This window comes from Neopelma chrysocephalum, unplaced genomic scaffold (assembly GCF_003984885.1).
Source record: "Neopelma chrysocephalum unplaced genomic scaffold, ASM398488v2 Primary Assembly neopelma1_65, whole genome shotgun sequence".
In the NCBI taxonomy this organism is placed as follows: Eukaryota; Metazoa; Chordata; class Aves; order Passeriformes; family Pipridae; genus Neopelma; species Neopelma chrysocephalum.
The window spans coordinates 503,240-520,075 of record NW_020897722.1 but is presented as its reverse complement, the minus strand read 5'-3'; the positions used below and the strand labels follow the sequence as shown (position 1 = coordinate 520,075).

The window sequence follows — 16,836 nt, the reverse complement described above, 5'->3', positions numbered from 1 at the left end:
CGCAGAGGGTCGGGGTCACCGGCCCCAGGGGCACCCCGGGTTGTGACCCCCGGCTGTCATCCAGCTCTCCTGCCAGACAAGGGCAGACGTTCCTTCGGGCTCTGGGCAGGGAGGATGGAGGGAGCAGGAAGTTTCCAGTCCCGTGGGCACAGTGTCCTCATCCCCTACAGCCTCGCAGCCGGCAGTGAACAGAGACCTTTGTGTCACACACAGCTGCCGGGGGAGGGAGGAGAAGGGAGCTCTGGATCTGAGCCCACTGAGCCTTCTGGGCCCGGCTGTGCCGTCACCCACGTTTGCTGGAGCCCAGGTCTCACCCATGCTTGGTAGAGCCTGGATGTCACCCATGCCCGGTAGAGACCAGGCCTCTTTCCCTGCTTTCACCCAGGCTGTGACATGCCAGCAGGAGCCGGCAGCATCTGACACATCCCCCACGCTGCTCAGCCCCGCTGCTGCGGCCTCCCACGCACCGCAGGGCCGAACCTCCGCTGAGGAGCGTTCCGAGGCGCCTGGTGACGGAGGTGGGAGAGAGACGCGCTTGGCACGAATTATCCTCCTCCCTAGAGAAAAGCTGCTGCCTCAGTGTGGGCGGTGTGTCAGGACAGGCGGTGTGTCAGGGTGCTGTGTCAGTGTGGGTGCTGTGCCAGGGTGCTGTGCCAGCACGGTGTGTCAGGGCGGTTGCTGTGTCAGAGTGCTGTGTCTGGGTGCTGTGTTATGGTGGGTGCTGTGTCAGGGCAGTGTGTCAGTTTGCACACCCACCTTGCCTGCCTGGCCGCCGTGCGAGTGCCGTGGGTGGGCGCTGTGTCCGGGTGCTGTGTTATGGTGGGTGCTGCGTTTATGGTGGGTGCTCTGTCAGGGTGCTGTGTCAGGGTGCTGTGTTACGGTGGGTGCTGTGTCAGGGTGGGCACCGTGTCACTGCAGTCGCTGTGGTTTCAGAGCCTTTCTTCCCGACCTATGACAATATTTCCCCTGCTAGGAGGACGAGAGCAGCCCTGGAAGGGCGCAGGCCCCTGTCCCAGAGCACCGGGCAGGGTTTCCCAGCCCTGGCTGCCCCAGCGTGTTGCAGGGGGTGGGGCATGGCCGGGCACGGCGGTGCCTGGCAGTTCCCGGCTCACAGGGCCGAACTGTCCCTGCCTCGGCCTCGCCGGGGTCTCTGAGGGACCCCCTGGGGCTCTGAGGGTCCCCGGCGGCTCAGACGGTACCCCCATGCTCCGACCCCGCCGCCTCGGCCGAGCCCTGCGCATGCGCAGCCTTAGCGCCGCCACAGGCGCGGCGCTGCCGCGCACGCGCGGTCCCTCCCTGCCGCGGCTGTGCGCAGGCGCGGCGCGCGGGCCAAGATGGCGGCCGTGAGCGCGTCGCGGTGGGTCGGGGCGGCCGCGGGGCGCGGGGCGGGGAACGCGCGGCCGCCGCTGCTGCTGCTGCTCCGCGGGCTCCGCGTCCCGCCCGCCCGCGCCCCACGCCGCCTCCTGCTGCTCCGAGCTGGGCTCTGCGCCGCGGGTGAGCGGGGCGGCAGGGCAGGGACGGGGGGCGGCGGCGGGGCGCGGGTCCTTCCCCCGGCCGTGTCCCTCCTCCTGCCCGGCCCTCACCGCGGCCCCTCTCTCTCCTCTCCCGCAGGGACGAAACGTGCTGCCGCCGCCGCCGCCTTCCACAGCAGCGGGACCCGCACCAAGGAGGACTATTACCAGGTGCTGGGGGTGCCCCGCACCGCCACCCAGAAGGAGATCAAGAAGGCCTATTACCAGGTGCGTCCGGCCGGGGCTGCGCGGGGACAGGGGCAGAACTGCCTCGCTGCCTGTCCAGTGGCAGAGAGCAAATCCTCCCTTGAGATCCCCGCTGGAGACAAGGGGAGGGAGCAGTGGGACAGCTCAGCACATGGCATTGGGGATCTCTTCCAAAGTGTAGTTCCAAAGTGTAGTCTGCCTGTGGTGTTACCTCACGTCTCCTTCCAGAAGGATCTGGGCTTGCTGGGAGGATCAGGAGCAGTTCCTGTAGTTCCTTACATTGGGTTGATAATGGAAAATGAAGGAATTTAGTTCCCTGAAATAGAGATAGTGTATGCCGAGCTCTGCCCCATGTGTTTTTCCTGGCATGTGAGATACACGGAAGTAAATAACTCCTTGCTTGTCTCTAATGGTTTGTTTTTGTTGTTTAGTTGGCAAAGAAATACCACCCTGACACAAACAAGGATGACCCCAAAGCAAAGGAGAAGTTCTCTCAGCTGGCAGAAGCCTACGAGGTAACAGCAGGATTTCATCGTGATGAAGAGGAGGAAGGGTTGGAGGGCAGATGAGGGGAAACATTTCCTGTAAAACCCTGGCTGTTTTTTGATGCACTTCAGGCTGGAGCACCTCTGTCCCAACGGTGTCTCCAGGAAATTAGTTGGCCCAAGTATCTGATTTAGGTGCTTTGGGCTCTTTCAGTTTGTGCTCTTCCTTAGGAGTAAGTCACTGGCATGGATGCAGCAGTCACTTCCATGGGATTATTGTCAGCTTAAAATAAATAATGAAATAAAAAACCTGTGTTTGAGACAGAGGAACCTTCATTGTGCTTCCCCAGCCCTGTTTTTTTTTAACCCCAGCACTGTTACCAGCTTTCACCTGATATATTAATGACTGATTACGTAATAAGCAAGTTATTCTCGCTTATTATAAATCAGTAAGATTGTCATTTTCCTGATTTTGAGCCAAGAGAGGAAGAAGCAGCTTGTGGTGCTGAGAGCTCAGCGAGCCCTCCCGATGGCGGGAGAGTCTGATAAGCTTGGGCTCGTGGGGGCAGTGCCAGAGCCAGGGATTCTCCAGGGCGCTGGGGGTCCATGCCATGCCCAGATGGCCCCGTTCTGTCCCCCCAGGTGCTGAGTGACGAGGTGAAGCGGAAGCAGTACGATGCCTATGGCACGGCGAGTTTCGAGGCCGGTGCGGCCGGGGCCGGCGCCGGCACGGGGCGGCAGTACTGGAGCGGCGGCCCCTCCATTGATCCCGAGGAGCTTTTCCGGAAGATCTTTGGGGAGTTTTCGGGATCTCCTTTCGGCGATTTTCAGACTGTCTTTGACCAGCCACAGGAGGTAGGAAGTGCCTTTGTTTACAAGTGGAATTAAAAACTCAAAAACTGGGGAGGGATGCACCGGTCTGTCACAGAGCACTCTGGGAGCAAGAGCTTCAGCAGAGAGTTATTTCTGGGAATGTCAGTCTGTGAGTATCCCATGGCACGGGGGGAGAGTCAATTTTTTGATAAGCTGCACCTCCAGACAGAGTTGTTTTTTCTGGACTTGAGCTACTTCCTCTGGTGTTTACTGACACCAGTCAGTGCTGCCCAACAGTTCTGTCGCTGTAGAGGCATCTTTGCTGCTGTGGGTTGATTTGCATATGCCTGCTGTGATCTGTAATGCTAAAACCCACAAAACACCTTGTAACTGTAAACCAGGCCTTCCGGCGATGGGTTTGGCTGCTTAATTAGTTTAATTTTGCAACTTAATTAGTTTAACTTTGCAGTGGAGCCCATAATAGAACGTGTCTTGTTCTTTGTGCTGCAGCTGAATGCTCCTTTAAGTGTTGTCATTCCACGTGCTGTCTTCAAACACCAAGTGTTTCTGGTACTTCTGGCTTTACTAAAAGTGACTTTTTTATTATAAAGAGAATGTCCTCTTATGTGCAGTCATCTTTGCTGATGACTTCACTTGGCAAAGAAAAAGTTAATTGGGGAAGAGCAGCCACTGCCATTGGGATGGAAACCCTTCAGCCTCACTTGTTGCTGCATTCCCATGAAACAAAACCTTTAGAAACAAAAAAAGTGTTTTCCTGAGAGCAGGGAAACACTCGACTTCTATTTTTACTTCTTTCTTTTCTATTTTTAAATCTTGTTGCTGCTACACAGCATTTTCATAAAAATTCTCACTGCTGCCACACAACCTGATGGTTATCAGCCTGGGGTAACCATCACTCCTATAATGTCTGTGATCCTTTTGCACCCCTATTTTATTTATTTGAGATAGATTATTGATTCTTCAGATTAGATGCACAATCACTCAGAAGGGTTTGCCTATCTGTTTCTTCCCCTTGCTCTATTACCTCTATTTTCAGCATTGTTTGGTATTTGGCTTAAACCAATCTGTTTAAGACCCTATCACACATCAGTCACAGATCAATATCCATGTTTCCTATGCAGTATATCATGGAACTGACGTTCACCCAAGCTGCAAAAGGTGTTAACAAGGAGATCGTGGTGAACATCCAAGACTCCTGCGAGCGGTGCGATGGCAAAGGGCACGAACCGGGCACCAAAGTGCAGCGCTGTCACTACTGCAATGGCACAGGCATGGTAAGTGCTTTGTAGGACACCGGTTCTGCTGTGCTTTTCCTTGTTGGGGCAGATCAGTTCAGTCCGTGGTGAAAAATTCTCACCCCGGTCAACAGCTGATCTCGGGTAAAGCCGAGTTAATGTCAACTTGATGCTAATCGGCCCTAGGAAGATTTTCTTAGTGTTAAAGAAGTGCTGTGCTCAGCTGAAAGCACAGGCCTTCAGGATGGATTCTCTGCTATGGTACAAACCATGTTCATGCCACATAAGGGCTCTGAAATTGCTTGGGCATTAAATGGGATCCTTTGACTTGGGGGTGGAGGAAGGTAATGGTAGCTCCAGGGTAACCACGAATTAAGAAGATGCAGGTAATGATGGAGCTGCCAGGCTTTGAGTTTCCATGTGCTACGGTCTGGAGGGCTGCTCTCACAGTTCACTCCAGAGCTTAGTCTCCGTAACGTTTTCCTGGACACTGGCAGTAATTCATGCAAGTGGATTGTCCTTGGATTCCTCAGAACACAGATGTCTGTAGCACTGTAAGGAGCTTTGTTCCTTCTTGTGCTTTAAAGGCTAGAGATGGAAGGTGCTGTGTTTCCCTTCCCCTTGCTTGTAGTAGTGATGGTATTCAGTGGAATTTGGAATGCGCTGGCAAGTGAACCTCATCCAGCTTCTCCCAAGCAGCATCCTCTTAGGATTTCAGAGCCAGCTTTCTGCTCCAGCCCTTGCCAAAGGATATTACTGTCCTTACAGGTTGTTGTGTGTGTGATTAGAACTCGAACGTGCTGGGTGAAAAGTACCACCTTGGTACTCAGTGCTTGTACAACCTGTTTCCCTCCCCAGGAGACGATAAACACGGGCCCCTTCGTGATGAGATCGACGTGCCGGCGCTGCGGCGGCCGGGGCTCCATCATAACCACGCCCTGCGTCATGTGCCGGGGAACGGGGCAAACCAAGCAGAAGAAGAAAGTGATGGTTCCTGTGCCAGCTGGTCAGTGTTGTACTCGTGTGCTGCTCTCTGTTAAATGAATGTAGTTGTTTCCTGCCACTTGGCCAACAGGTGCAAATGCGAGAGCAACGAAAGGAGTTTTGCTGCGGAGAAGTTTGTCAAACAAAGCAGGTCAATGGAATGGGCTAATGATGAGGTGAACCTTCTGGCCATGGATAGAAATGTTTGCTTTGCCTTTCCTCAGCTTTGGTTCTTGTCTGGATCCTCCTAGGCAGGGTTTGAAGAGTGAAACTCTCCAAAGGTTTTGTTGCCATGGGTCTTCCATTTGTCCAGGATAAAGCGTGGGGAGAGGGTGGGAATCCTGAAAGCCTTGGCTTGGCTCAGAAGGGTGTGCTGACGGCCTTCCTCACCAGAGAGGATGAGACAGTGGTGAGACTGAAGACTTCTTTGAGACCACCCTGGGTGAGCAGCCTGGAGTTTTCCTGCAGCTCGTGGAGGCTGCTGTGTTCTTTAACCTGATGCATTTCCCTGAAGAATTCTGTAGGGATTGAACCAATGAGCCTGCTTGGGGCGCAGTGATCACCTCAGAGGTATAAATACCTTCTTCCTTGGGCCACAGCTCCTGTAGAGGGTCACTGTGATGCCTGCTGGGAGATCTCATGCCTTGTGCTCCCAGATGTGCATGTGCTGCGGTGATGGGCAGCTCTTGGGTTTGGCAGGGTTGTAGATACACATGTAACACATGGATTAACACATGAATTATAACCCAAGGTAACATTCCCTCCTGTTCCAACTGCAGGAGTTGAGGATGGGCAGACAGTTCGGATGCCTGTGGGGAAGAAGGAAATTTTCATTACGTTCAGGGTATGTATTGTAAGTTCTATGTGTGTAAGTTGTTTTTTCCCTTCTCAACTGCCTGGGAAGTGGCTGCAGAATGGGCAGAGGAGGAACAGTGAGTGATCCTTTGGAATATCTGAGGTAACACGATCCATGTGAACTTTCTGAGACAGCAGAAGATTTGCATTGTAACAAGGGGGGTCACTTTGAATCTGCTCATGAAGAATCCAGCTGCTTGTTCCAGGACCGGGCCCTTAGGGTAGTGTGAATAAAAATGCAGAGTAGGTTCTTCATGCCTCGAGTTTTTGACTTGGAAATGTGAAGGAGCTGCCTGCAGGCAGGGATGAGGGTGCTGAGGAGGGCTGTGGGAATGCCTGCAGCAGGCTGGTCAAGTGTCCTGCAGATCCACCTTCAGGGCTGCTTTGCACCTGTGCTGTAGCTGGACCTCTTCTCCTTGCAGAATCCTTTCACACACATCTCTGTCAAGGAGAAAATTTTTTTCAACACCTCTTTTGTAGTGCAGGAGGATTTAATTCTCTTTCAGCTTTTGAGGCTACTGCAGAGGTGCTTCCCTCCCTCTTCCCTCCTGGCTTTCTCCTGTTCAGGATACTGGGCAAGGCAGTGTCTGTCTCTGCAGAACCATATTGACACAGATAATTTAATAGCAGCATTAGGGGAGGGAGGTGCTGAGGCAGGAAGCAGGGATCCTCCTAAGCTTTTGGCTAATTATGGTTGTGTTTTTCTAAAAGACCAAATATTAACTCATAGTTCTTAGATGAGCAGTTTGTGGATGGTATAAAGGGTCTGGCTGGTATATTTTCTTCTGAGACCCTTCAGAGCAGTTTACTGGGAGAACTTCGTGGTGGTGTGCTCATTTCACCTTGGAACTTCCCTGCCTTTTAGGTTCAGAAGAGTTCTGTGTTCAGAAGAAATGGAGCAGATATCCATTCAGAGCTCCCAATCTCAGTGGCACAGGCTGTGCTGGGAGGCACAGCCCGATGTCAGGGCTTGTACGAGACAATCAACATCACAGTAAGTACCATTACGTTGGGCATGAATCGATGGGGCAGAGGTGGGGAAAATCTCTGAAGTCTGCCAGTATCATGTTTCAAATTCCTTCAGGATTGAGCCTCGGGTAGCTTGTGACCTGCTGTGTCACAGCTCCTTTCTTGTCACTGTGAAGGGACAGGGAAAGGAAGGGATTGCTGGACAAATCCCATCCAAGGGCTGCAGGCTGTGCCAGGTTCTTTACTCATTCCTTCAAAAGCTCTTCCATCGTTACTGACACAGCTTCAGCATGTGTCCTGAGTGTACCAGAGCTCTCCCATCCTACTTTGAAGCTTGCTGGCGAAGTAGATAATTTTTATAGACACCTAATTACTAATGATTAAACTAGATTAATAAATGTGACATTTGTGTTCATAGATACCCCCTGGTATTCAGCCAGACCAGAAAATTCGAATGAGTGGGAAAGGCATTCCCAGGGTCAACAGTTATGGCTACGGAGACCACTACATCCACATAAAGATAAAAGTCCCTCAGTAAGTAGAGCCAAAGCAAGTTTCTGCAAAATCTTGAACTTCTTGCAAAAAGACATTCAGAATTTGTGAAAATTTTTATTCTTTATGGTTCGTCTCAAGCGCTTCAAGATATTTTGTGATTTTCACTGCAGTGGAGTGAAATGCAGTGGATCCTGTCTCTCCTCTTCCACTGTGTGGTTATTATTTATAGATGGCTCACTGCAGGGATTCCTGGTGTGTTCCTGGTGTGTTCACCTTGTAATTCCAGCACCTGCCTCTGGTGGGTGCTGCTGGAGAAGTTTCAGGAGGGCTGTAGGTACATGTGGCCCCGAGGACAGCCCTAACCATGCGCTGTGTTGGGCCCACAGGAGGCTGACGGATCGCCAGCGAGCCTTAATGATGAGCTACGCGGAGGACGAGACGGACGTGGATGGCACAGTGAACGGGGTCACAAACACAGCGTCAGGTGAGCGGGGGGAACTCCTGCTCCTTCCTGGTGGAGCTGGTGTGGGCGTGCAGAGCGCTTCCTGAGGGTTCCTGGGGTGAGCCAGGGTCACCCCGAGGTGGTGTGACAGCACTGCCTGCCGAGTGTGGTATTTTGGATGTAGTTGTAGTGTGGTGTTAACAGGCTGTAGCACAAAGCAGGGAGGCAGCCTCTTCCCAGGAAGCTTTGCTCCAGTACTGTCAAATCTGTGTGTGAACAGAGGCCAGGGACTGAGGTACTCAGGGTCCTGACAAGCTGTGGTGATGAATGCCTCCTGCTCCCTGGCTCCCTGTGCAGGACTCTCCTTAGAGAGGTAGGAAAAGACAAGGTCTTTCAGGCCAGTTTTCCATGCGAGTCCATCTGCTGTGCTTCTGACTCTGCAGCAGAATGTTTCTCCTGGAATGCTGATGGGAAGTTCTGCTGTCAGGCTGTGCCCTGGGCACGTGGGAGAACCTGGGGTAGGAGTGTCCATTGGTGCCCAGTGTTGGCTCTGGTCAGTAGACAGTGTCCACCGTGATGGAGGAGCAGAGTCAGCTGGGAGCTTTGTGAAGCTGCTCTTCCAGCTCCAGATGGAGAACAGATTCAGCAATTGTTTTAAGTTTCTGGCCTGAGGTACCTGGCAAGGGCAGCAGCTAAAGGCAAAACACATGGTAAAATAGTAAGGAAGGAGCTTTGTCTTTCACTACTGGAAAACAGTTTTTCCTTGCTTAATTGGAACAATGAACTTTTTAAAGCCATTTGGATTCCTTTTTTGGCTTTTAAGACTAGGCAAAGGTGGGAGCCTTTCAGAGCTGCTCAATGATCCCAGGAACTCAGGTCTGCTGTACTGCACACCAAAGCCTCAGGAATATAGGCTCAGGTGTGGGATATTGGAAGGCAGCATCTGCCAAATATTTCCCAATGTTCTGTTTTATAGTGCTTTCCTAATATAGAAGTTATGTCTTTCCCATGTTAGAGTCCCCCCCCATGGGAGAGCGTTCTGAACACTGAACTTCCATTCCAGCTTTTTAAAGGCATTTGTATGTCGAAGGGAAAAAAACACTCTCCAAAGTAATTTTTTTAAAAAGCAAACTTTCAAGTTTTCACCACGATGAAGCAGCAAGGTGGATTAAAACAACCCCCAGTAGATTGGAGTGTAGAGACAGGCTGTTGCTGAAGGTGTGTCCTTGCTCCAGGCAGCAGCAATGCAATGCCCCGGGTGGACAGAGGCGTGTTCTGCCTCGGGATTTCATTCCATTGCATCAGTCTGAGCCCGGCACTCAGCCCTGGGAGGATGGGAAGTGCTGGACTTCGTGTTCTCCGTGTGCAGAAAAAGCTTTAGGAGGATTTTGGGGTCTTTTTATTGATGGATTTACTGTAGAAAAAGCAGATTAGCAAAGAGATCTCCTTTGTTCTTGCTGTAGCCACTTCTGGAGGGACAGACAACTTTTCAGGACCTCTATATACAGGACAATTATAAGATTCCTTATCTGGACACTTGGTCTGAAATACTTGTAGTCTTTTTAATTCTACTTAAAGTTCATTTTCTCCTTAATACTGTTTGTCTGAGCACTGCTTGCAATGACACAAATCAGGCTCCTGGTATGGCTTTGCACTGCTTTGCAAGGACAACCTTGAAACAGGACGAGCTTGTTCCATGGACCACCAGGACAGCTTTTTTAACCCTGTAAAGCCCTGGCTGGCTGTGATCACGTTTTAGTGGCAGACTCAATTCCAGGTGCTTGCTTCCAAAGCCTGTGAGGATTTCCCTCATCAGTTGGAGGGCTGGGGAGAGGGGAAGGGAATGGTGGAACCTGAGCCTGTGGTTGGCTTTTCTGGGATCTCTCCAGTGCCAAGTGGTTGTGTGTATCTTACTGCCATGTGAGGATGCAGCACAACCAGCTGCCTTTGCTTGACCATTCCCTGTCTAAAATAACCCTCTGGTACTGGTGGGAGATGTCTCTGACTGCGGCCCTTTGCTGTTTGTGTCCAGGTGGCAGGGCCAAGGCTAGCGCTGCTACAGGCGGGGATAGGCCTGAGGCTGAGGAGAACAAGGAGGGATTCCTTTCCAAACTTAAGAAAATGTTTACCTCCTGACACCCCATCTGAGGTAGGAGGCCTGTTGTGTTTCACTGTTGTCTTTCCCCCACACTGAGCACTTCTTGGGAGCACAAAAAGGTTGCTTCTCACTTAGCCTCAGGCCTTCCAGCCGCGGGTGTGCAAAACCCTAGCTGTGCCCTGGGACCTGGAGCAACAAGGCAGGGATTTAACTGCATAGATGCTGCACAGATGCTGGGTGCATCCTTGGGGAGGTGGCTGGGCCTCCCCTGCAGCTCTGCTCCTGTGTCCACCCAGTAGCTGTGCCTGGTTCTGAGCACAGAGGTTGTTCCCATTAGCTGGTCCCACTGAGATGGGTTCTGCCACACAGAGCCCAGCCTTGCCAGAGGCACAGGGGTGCCAGCACACTGGGGCTGGACTCGCCCTTGCTACAGGCTTACAGCACCAGGGAGGAGTCAGCCTTTGTCACAGGGCACAGCAAAGCCTTGCCACGCACCAGACCAGAATATAACTCGTGTGCCTTCAGTGAGCCTTGGCTGCTCTGAGCGAGCACTGGGACTTAGAATCATCTACAGCAGACATGGTGTCTTGGATTCCAGGGGCTCAGCTTTGCATCTTTGTAGGCTTCAAGCTTGTCTGTTTGGGGTGGCTGACTGTGACGGCAGGTTGGGAGGGGAGGTGCTCCCAAGTGGGCTGTGTGCCAACTCAGCCAGGAAATCTAAACTGTCCTCTCATTTCAACCGCAGGGAAACGTTCTGCTGGGAACTAGGAGCCAGCAGCAGCAGGTCATCTGTGCAGTTGGGGGTGAATCTTTCTGGCAGCAGGCTCGGGAGAGCACAGGATGTCAGTCGGCAGCACAGCAAGAATCTCAGCTGGAGAGGCCACAGACCACCGAGGCACCAACACCCATCGTGATACAAACCCCCCCCACCATCCAAGGAACTGGCAATGAAGGGAAATGCCAGCTTTGCAGAGATGGGGCTCTCTGGAGGCTGCTCCACAGCCCTACTGCTGCTGGAAGCTTATTGGGTAAAAGTTAAAGTTGAAGTATTATTTAGAATCCAAACCAGAAGAAATGTGAAATAAACTGTCCTTCCAGCCCAGAGCAGAGCAGTTTGCTGTATGGAGCCCAAGTCTCCACCTGCTGCTCACTCAGGTGCCCTTTGCAATGCCAGGTGTGCTTGGTGAACTCACCACTGCTCACCTTCTCCCAGGAGACCTGCTGGGTCAGGGAGGTTTAACCCTGTCTTCACGACAGCCCTGCTGCCCTGCACAGCTCCGAGTGGAATCTCCCTGGGCCTTGTCCAAGCCCACGTGCCCCGGCTCCCTCACAGCCGTGGGCTTTCTCAGCCCTGCTGATTGCCTGCACAGAGCAGTGGTGGCATCTGCACTTTGCCTCAGGTTTAACCCCCAAATAACTAAAGTTACCACACAACTGCTGTCGCTTCTGAACGGGTACAAGTTGATCACCAAGCCCTTTGCCAGTTGGGGACAAAATCTTTTTATTACCTTAGCGCAACACCCATAGCATAAAGGATTGGTCAGAGCATTGTTGTTTTACATGTGTGAGAGTGCAAGTGAGGTGGATCACTCCTTCCAGGTGCAGCTGAGCTCTTGCAGTGAGTATCCCATGGTTACTGTGTTAGTGATACCGAGCAGGTACCATCAGCCCACGTACTAATAACCAGTTAAACGGGGACATGTTGTAGTCTTGCCCTTCTTAATTTGCTGAAATAAAGCACGCGTTGCCTCCTGATTAAACTGTCTGTAAAGTGATTCTGTATCCATGTAAATAAGATGGACTTCATAAAGATATTTAACATGTGCTGTGCCTTGCTGCCTTGTCTACTCTTCCACCTGGTCTGTCACCTGCTTTCCCTGCCCCAGAAATAGGAATGAAGGTCTCTGGGACAAAGAGGGACAGGGGTTGGGTGGCTTGAGCATCTCTTGGGGCTGGGATTGATTTTAAGCACAGGAAAAGCTGCCAAATCCGAGCAGTACCTTAAGCATATAAGGGTGAGGGGGAAGGGGCTTTTCCACTGAGTCTTGGACAGTCTGGAAAGACTTGAGTTTTACTCAACTCATGGGGACAGCGACTGAAATTAGCTCCATGATCCTAAAGTGATGGAAATTACCTCCAGGAGCCCAAGGGTCAGGCCCAGAGCTGTATGACTTGAGGAATCAGGCTCAGCTTTTGTGTTACATACACAGGAACTGACTGCACAGTCCCTGGTTGCAGGGCTCTGTCTGTCTGCTGGTTCACCTGCAGTGCCTAAATCAGGTCCATGGAGAAATCCTTATGCTTTCAGCTTGCTTAGGAGCCTGCAGCAACATTGGCCATGGGTACCTGCTGTGAAGCTGTCCCAAGGTACCTGCCTTGGGGCCCAGGGATACACACCTTCAGCCCACCAAGTGCTGCCCTATCCTCAGAGCTGCCTGGGAAAGGACATGATCCTGGGAAAATGAGCCACCACCACCCTAAAACACCCAGCATGACTAAAGAAACACCTCCCTGAGGACAGTGTGCAAAGGTAGCACTTCTCTCACCTGTCTACCTGTGCTGTGCAGCCCTTCCTACTGTTCTGGTTGCCTAAATAGTCTCAACCAAGCTGCAGGAGCACACGCATGGACCAGCACATGGACCAAGCTCTCCCCAGCTGGGGCAGGATCAGCCTCTCCCTGGAGCACTACTGGGAAGGCAGCGGTGCTCAGGGCACCTGAGCCAGTTTCCCCTACCTGGCACAGAAGCTGAGGAGGAAGAGCAGGGAGGGGAAGGCTCAGAAGGCGGCCTTGTTGTCTGCCACCCACTGCTGGAAAGTGCGGGCCTTGGGGTTGAGCTTCATGGTCAGGGCCACGTTTCGGTCGGGCTTCAGGGCATAGAAACGGAACATGGCAGCCAACTCCTTGGCCCCGGGGAAGTCACGCTTCTCGTACTCCTCCGGTGAGATCTGCCAAGAGAATTGGGGAAAAAGCTCTTTCATAGCCTGCTGGGGCTTTCCCTCAGCCCCTGTGGGGAAGCTGAGGGCTCAGTTAGAGCAGCCTGTCACACCATTGCCACTGGTGAGGAGGGCTCTGCAAGGCACTTCTGCTGGGGTTGAGCAAAGGAAGCAGCCCTGCCTGGCAGGGAACAGCCCTCCCAGCCTAGAGCCAGCACCCAGCTCTGGCACACAGCTGGCCTGGGCATGGAACTGACTCTTCCCTGAGGCAGAGGCCTGGAGCAACTACAAGGGAGCCCTTACCTGAACCAGGGCACAAGCTGTGGCTAAGGATGTCTTAGTTTAACAAGATTACAACTTAGAAATTAAGAAACTTCAAGTGGAAGTGTGGAAAAGGAAAAAAAATCTGAATAAACAACAAATGGTTCAATCAAAAACTTTCAGAAGAAACAAAGTCCCAGTTCCCCAGGTGGAGGGGGAGAAACCAGTGGCAACCTGGGGATTGCTGTGCTTCTGCACTGCGCTGGGGAGGAAAAGAGCTGCTTCTTTGTCCCTGGGCAAGGGGGCAGAACCTGCAGAGAGCACCAGAGGTGCTTGGTTTCTGCTGAAATGCACTTGGTTCTGAAAGCAGAGAGCCACCACACCCCTTGTCCATTGTACTGGCTGCCCGAGGCAAGCCAAAATGCAAACAAGCATTAAAAAGAAGTTATGCAGGGGCAGGGAGTGGCCAGGAGTGCTGTAAGGGTGACACAGCACTTGAGCTAGGAGTGCTGTATCGGTGACACAGCAAGGCCCTGGGGGAAGCCGTGCTGAAGGGAAGGGCAGCAGCAGAGACCTGTTCTATAGGTGCCCATCCCTGCTTCCTCTGGAGACCTCCCACTTCAGTTATCCCTTGGAGCCAGGCACGGGCCTGCCCGGGCACACCTGTGTGCTCCACGAGCAGGAGCTGTCCCAGTGACAATGCCAACAGGGCAGTTCAGGTGCCAGGCTGCGCTCCAGCCGCACGCAGGGGCAGCAGGATTAACCCTGGGCACCAGTGCTGGGCTGTACCAAGCCCACACACTGAGCTGGGAGTCCTACCTTGCTGGCTACCACAGTCTTGCCCGTCTGCTGGGAGAGGATGGCAGCATACTCTGCCTCAGTGAGCTTGCCAGTGCTGAGCCCCATCACTTGGCCGATGTACTCCCCCGGGGACTTCAGTATGGAAACCACAACAGGCCCAACGTCCTCCACGGCCATCCCATCCATCGGGGTGTCCCCCATGGGCAGCTCTGTATGGAGAGATTGATCCCAGCTGCAGTGCAGCCCAGCTCTGAGGAGGTACAGCCGGAGTTTTCAGCACTCAGCCTCTGAACACAGGGTGAGGAAGGGATGAGAGCACCCATCAGTATGGTAAGGATTGAGGTACGAGGCCATGACAGCCAGAGCAGCACCGTGACTCACCTGGATCTGCAGCCTCCCCACCTCCACCATCCCAAATGCAGGCACTTGGGGTGTCCAGAGCCACTCACTGCAGGATCTGCAGAGCAGCCCTTGGCACCACAAACAGGCCCAGGATATCACCGATTTCTTGCAGGCCACCAAACAGGTCTGAAGGACCATAATGCAGCAGCAACTTGCTGTAGTCAAGCCTCTTTACCCCATCAGCCCACAGCCCTGGTGGTTCCTCCACCCCTCAGCCCCTGCATAGTGGGAGCAGACAAGAACACTGTCACAGGACAGTGACCCACAGCTCCTGCTTACCCAGGACAAAGGTGTCTCCCTGCGGGGCCTTCTGTGGCTTGAAGATGGAGATGAAGTTCTCAAAGTAAAACGGCAGCCGGACGGACGTGGCGGGAACGTCAGTTTTCTGGAAATACTCCTCCACCTCACCTTTGCCATCAAAGTGCAGCACCTCCAGCCGGCCCCCTGTCAGCTTGTGCACATTCTCCAGGCCACTGTACACAACGTGGTGCAGCCCCTGCTTCGAGAGGTCGGCCAGTCGCTTTCCCTGAGCAAAGGAAGAAGGGGGCCATTAAGAGGGGAACAGGACATTTGGGGGGGCTCTCATCATCCTCACACCCCCCTTCCCCTTTGCAGCACTGGGCAGAAGGGCAGGATCCAACTCACACCAGCTGAGCACTTGAGCCCTCAGATGGGACCAGGGCTGAGCACACCAATGAACCCAGTGAGTTATGCAGGTGGAGCTGAGTCCTCTCCTTACACCATCCCACTTCAGAAAGACCACACATCCTCCAGCTTTGGTGCTCACCGCTCCACCAAGCACACAAATACCAGCCCAAAAAATCTGCCTGGCCAACATACCTGCCCCAACATATCTTATCTTTTGTTTGCTGCCATCCAGGTGTGGCAATCCTGCCACCCTGGGAAAACTGTCCTGAGGTGAGCACCGCCCTTGGGATCTCTGATACTACAGGATTTTGGCCCCAAAGCCGCAAGTGCAGAGAACTACAGGACTGCAGACAGCAACACACCCAGATCTGCCCCAGGCAGGCTCTGAGGAGCCAAGTGTTCACACTCCTGATAGTCCAACTCCTGGGCAGTGCTTTCTGCCACATATTTAACAACTCCCTGAAGACACCACATCTTGCAGCCACGAGACTGCGAGGGAACAGGGAACAAGTTCTGGCTTTGCAAGAACTGGAACCTGGTGTTCGTGAGGCCTCGGGGCTCTCCTGGACTCAAACCATCGGGGCTGCCATGGCTACTCCAGGAGCTGTCCCATGCTCCCTACCCCGATGCCACACGGCTGTCCCTCCATCCCTGCTCCCCGACCATTCCACGTGTGGTCCCAGTTAATGCCAGCGCAGGTACCTGCTCGATTTCCTTCTCTTTGCTGCAGTGCTCCCAGAAGTTGGTGACAACGAAGGCTCCGTAGGCACCCTGCAAGGCCTGCTCCAGCGATGGCTCATCGTCCTGATCCGCCTTCACCACCTCGGCTCCCCTCCGCTTCAGCTCCTCCGCCGCCTTCTTCCTGGGGCTCCGCGTCACCGCCCGCACCCTGAAGGTCCCATCGTCCAGCAGCGCCCGGGCCACGCTGCCGCCCTGAGCCCCTGAGGGTGCAGCCGGTCAGGGCCTCCCCGGGGCTCCGGGATGCGCTGGGGCCGCGGGACGGAGCCCCCCGGGCAGAGCTCTCCGCCCGCTCCCCGCGATGCAGCTCGGCCGGGCGGGCACTTCTCACCCTCCGGGCCGCCGGGCACCATCGGCGCCTCAGCCCCTCGCCCCCCTCAGGCCTCCCCCTGTGGCACTCACCGGTCGCCCCGAACACCACGATCAGCTTCTTGCCGGCCATGAGGCAGCGCGGGCGGTCCGGGGGGTCTGACAGGGCGAGAAGCAACACGGCCGCGGCTCAGCCCCCGGCCAGGTCCCGCTCGGGAGGGTGTCCCCGGGCACGGGAGGGAGGGAGCGGGGCGGCTGCGGGGCCATCGCCGGTCCCGGCGGAGCCATCGCCGGTCCCGGGGCACCGAGCGCGGATCCCTCACACGGATCCTCACCTCGGCTCCGCTCCAATCGGCTCCTCCCGTCGGAGTTCGGCTCGGTTCGGGGCTAATCGGCTCGGCCCGATTGCGTTAGTTCTCTGTTCGGCTCGGCCCGATTATGTTCGGCTCCGTTCGGCTCTGGTCGTCTCCACCCGACTCCTCACGCACACCTGGGCGGGGCCCCGATGTCCATCCCCCGCCCGGCCCCGCCCACCGCCGCCACCGCCGGCAGGGGGCTCTGAGCTCGAGCGTATCCCATCCCATCCCATCCCATCCCATCCCATCCCATCCCATCCCATCCCATCCC

At 54.2% G+C, this 16,836-nt stretch overlaps 2 protein-coding genes across 2 annotated transcripts in view; one reads left to right on the top strand and one right to left on the bottom strand.

Annotated features, from left to right (window-relative positions):
* The first annotated feature begins 343 nt into the window (after positions 1 to 343).
* Positions 344 to 11,939, top strand: DNAJA3 (DnaJ heat shock protein family (Hsp40) member A3). Its single transcript, XM_027683920.1, has 13 exons — positions 344 to 588; positions 1,316 to 1,494; positions 1,612 to 1,739; positions 2,150 to 2,233; positions 2,846 to 3,058; positions 4,159 to 4,311; positions 5,131 to 5,278; positions 6,036 to 6,100; positions 6,977 to 7,105; positions 7,499 to 7,614; positions 7,962 to 8,059; positions 10,050 to 10,166; positions 10,861 to 11,939. The coding sequence occupies exons 1-12, from the start codon at positions 344 to 346 to the stop codon at positions 10,151 to 10,153; spliced, it is 1,662 nt and encodes a 553-aa protein (XP_027539721.1). The 3' UTR covers positions 10,154 to 10,166; positions 10,861 to 11,939.
* NMRAL1 (NmrA like redox sensor 1) overlaps positions 11,600 to 16,836 on the bottom strand; it is a 9,990-nt gene continuing 4,753 nt past the window's right edge. Inside the window, exons 2-7 of the mRNA XM_027683707.1 lie at positions 16,545 to 16,675; positions 16,303 to 16,368; positions 15,865 to 16,103; positions 14,794 to 15,040; positions 14,131 to 14,321; positions 11,600 to 13,062 (exon numbers count right to left, since the gene is read on the bottom strand). Coding sequence (XP_027539508.1) covers positions 12,892 to 13,062; positions 14,131 to 14,321; positions 14,794 to 15,040; positions 15,865 to 16,103; positions 16,303 to 16,342 — 888 coding nt within the window. The 5' untranslated portion in view covers positions 16,343 to 16,368; positions 16,545 to 16,675 and the 3' untranslated portion in view covers positions 11,600 to 12,891. The remainder of the gene's footprint in view (positions 13,063 to 14,130; positions 14,322 to 14,793; positions 15,041 to 15,864; positions 16,104 to 16,302; positions 16,369 to 16,544; positions 16,676 to 16,836) is intronic.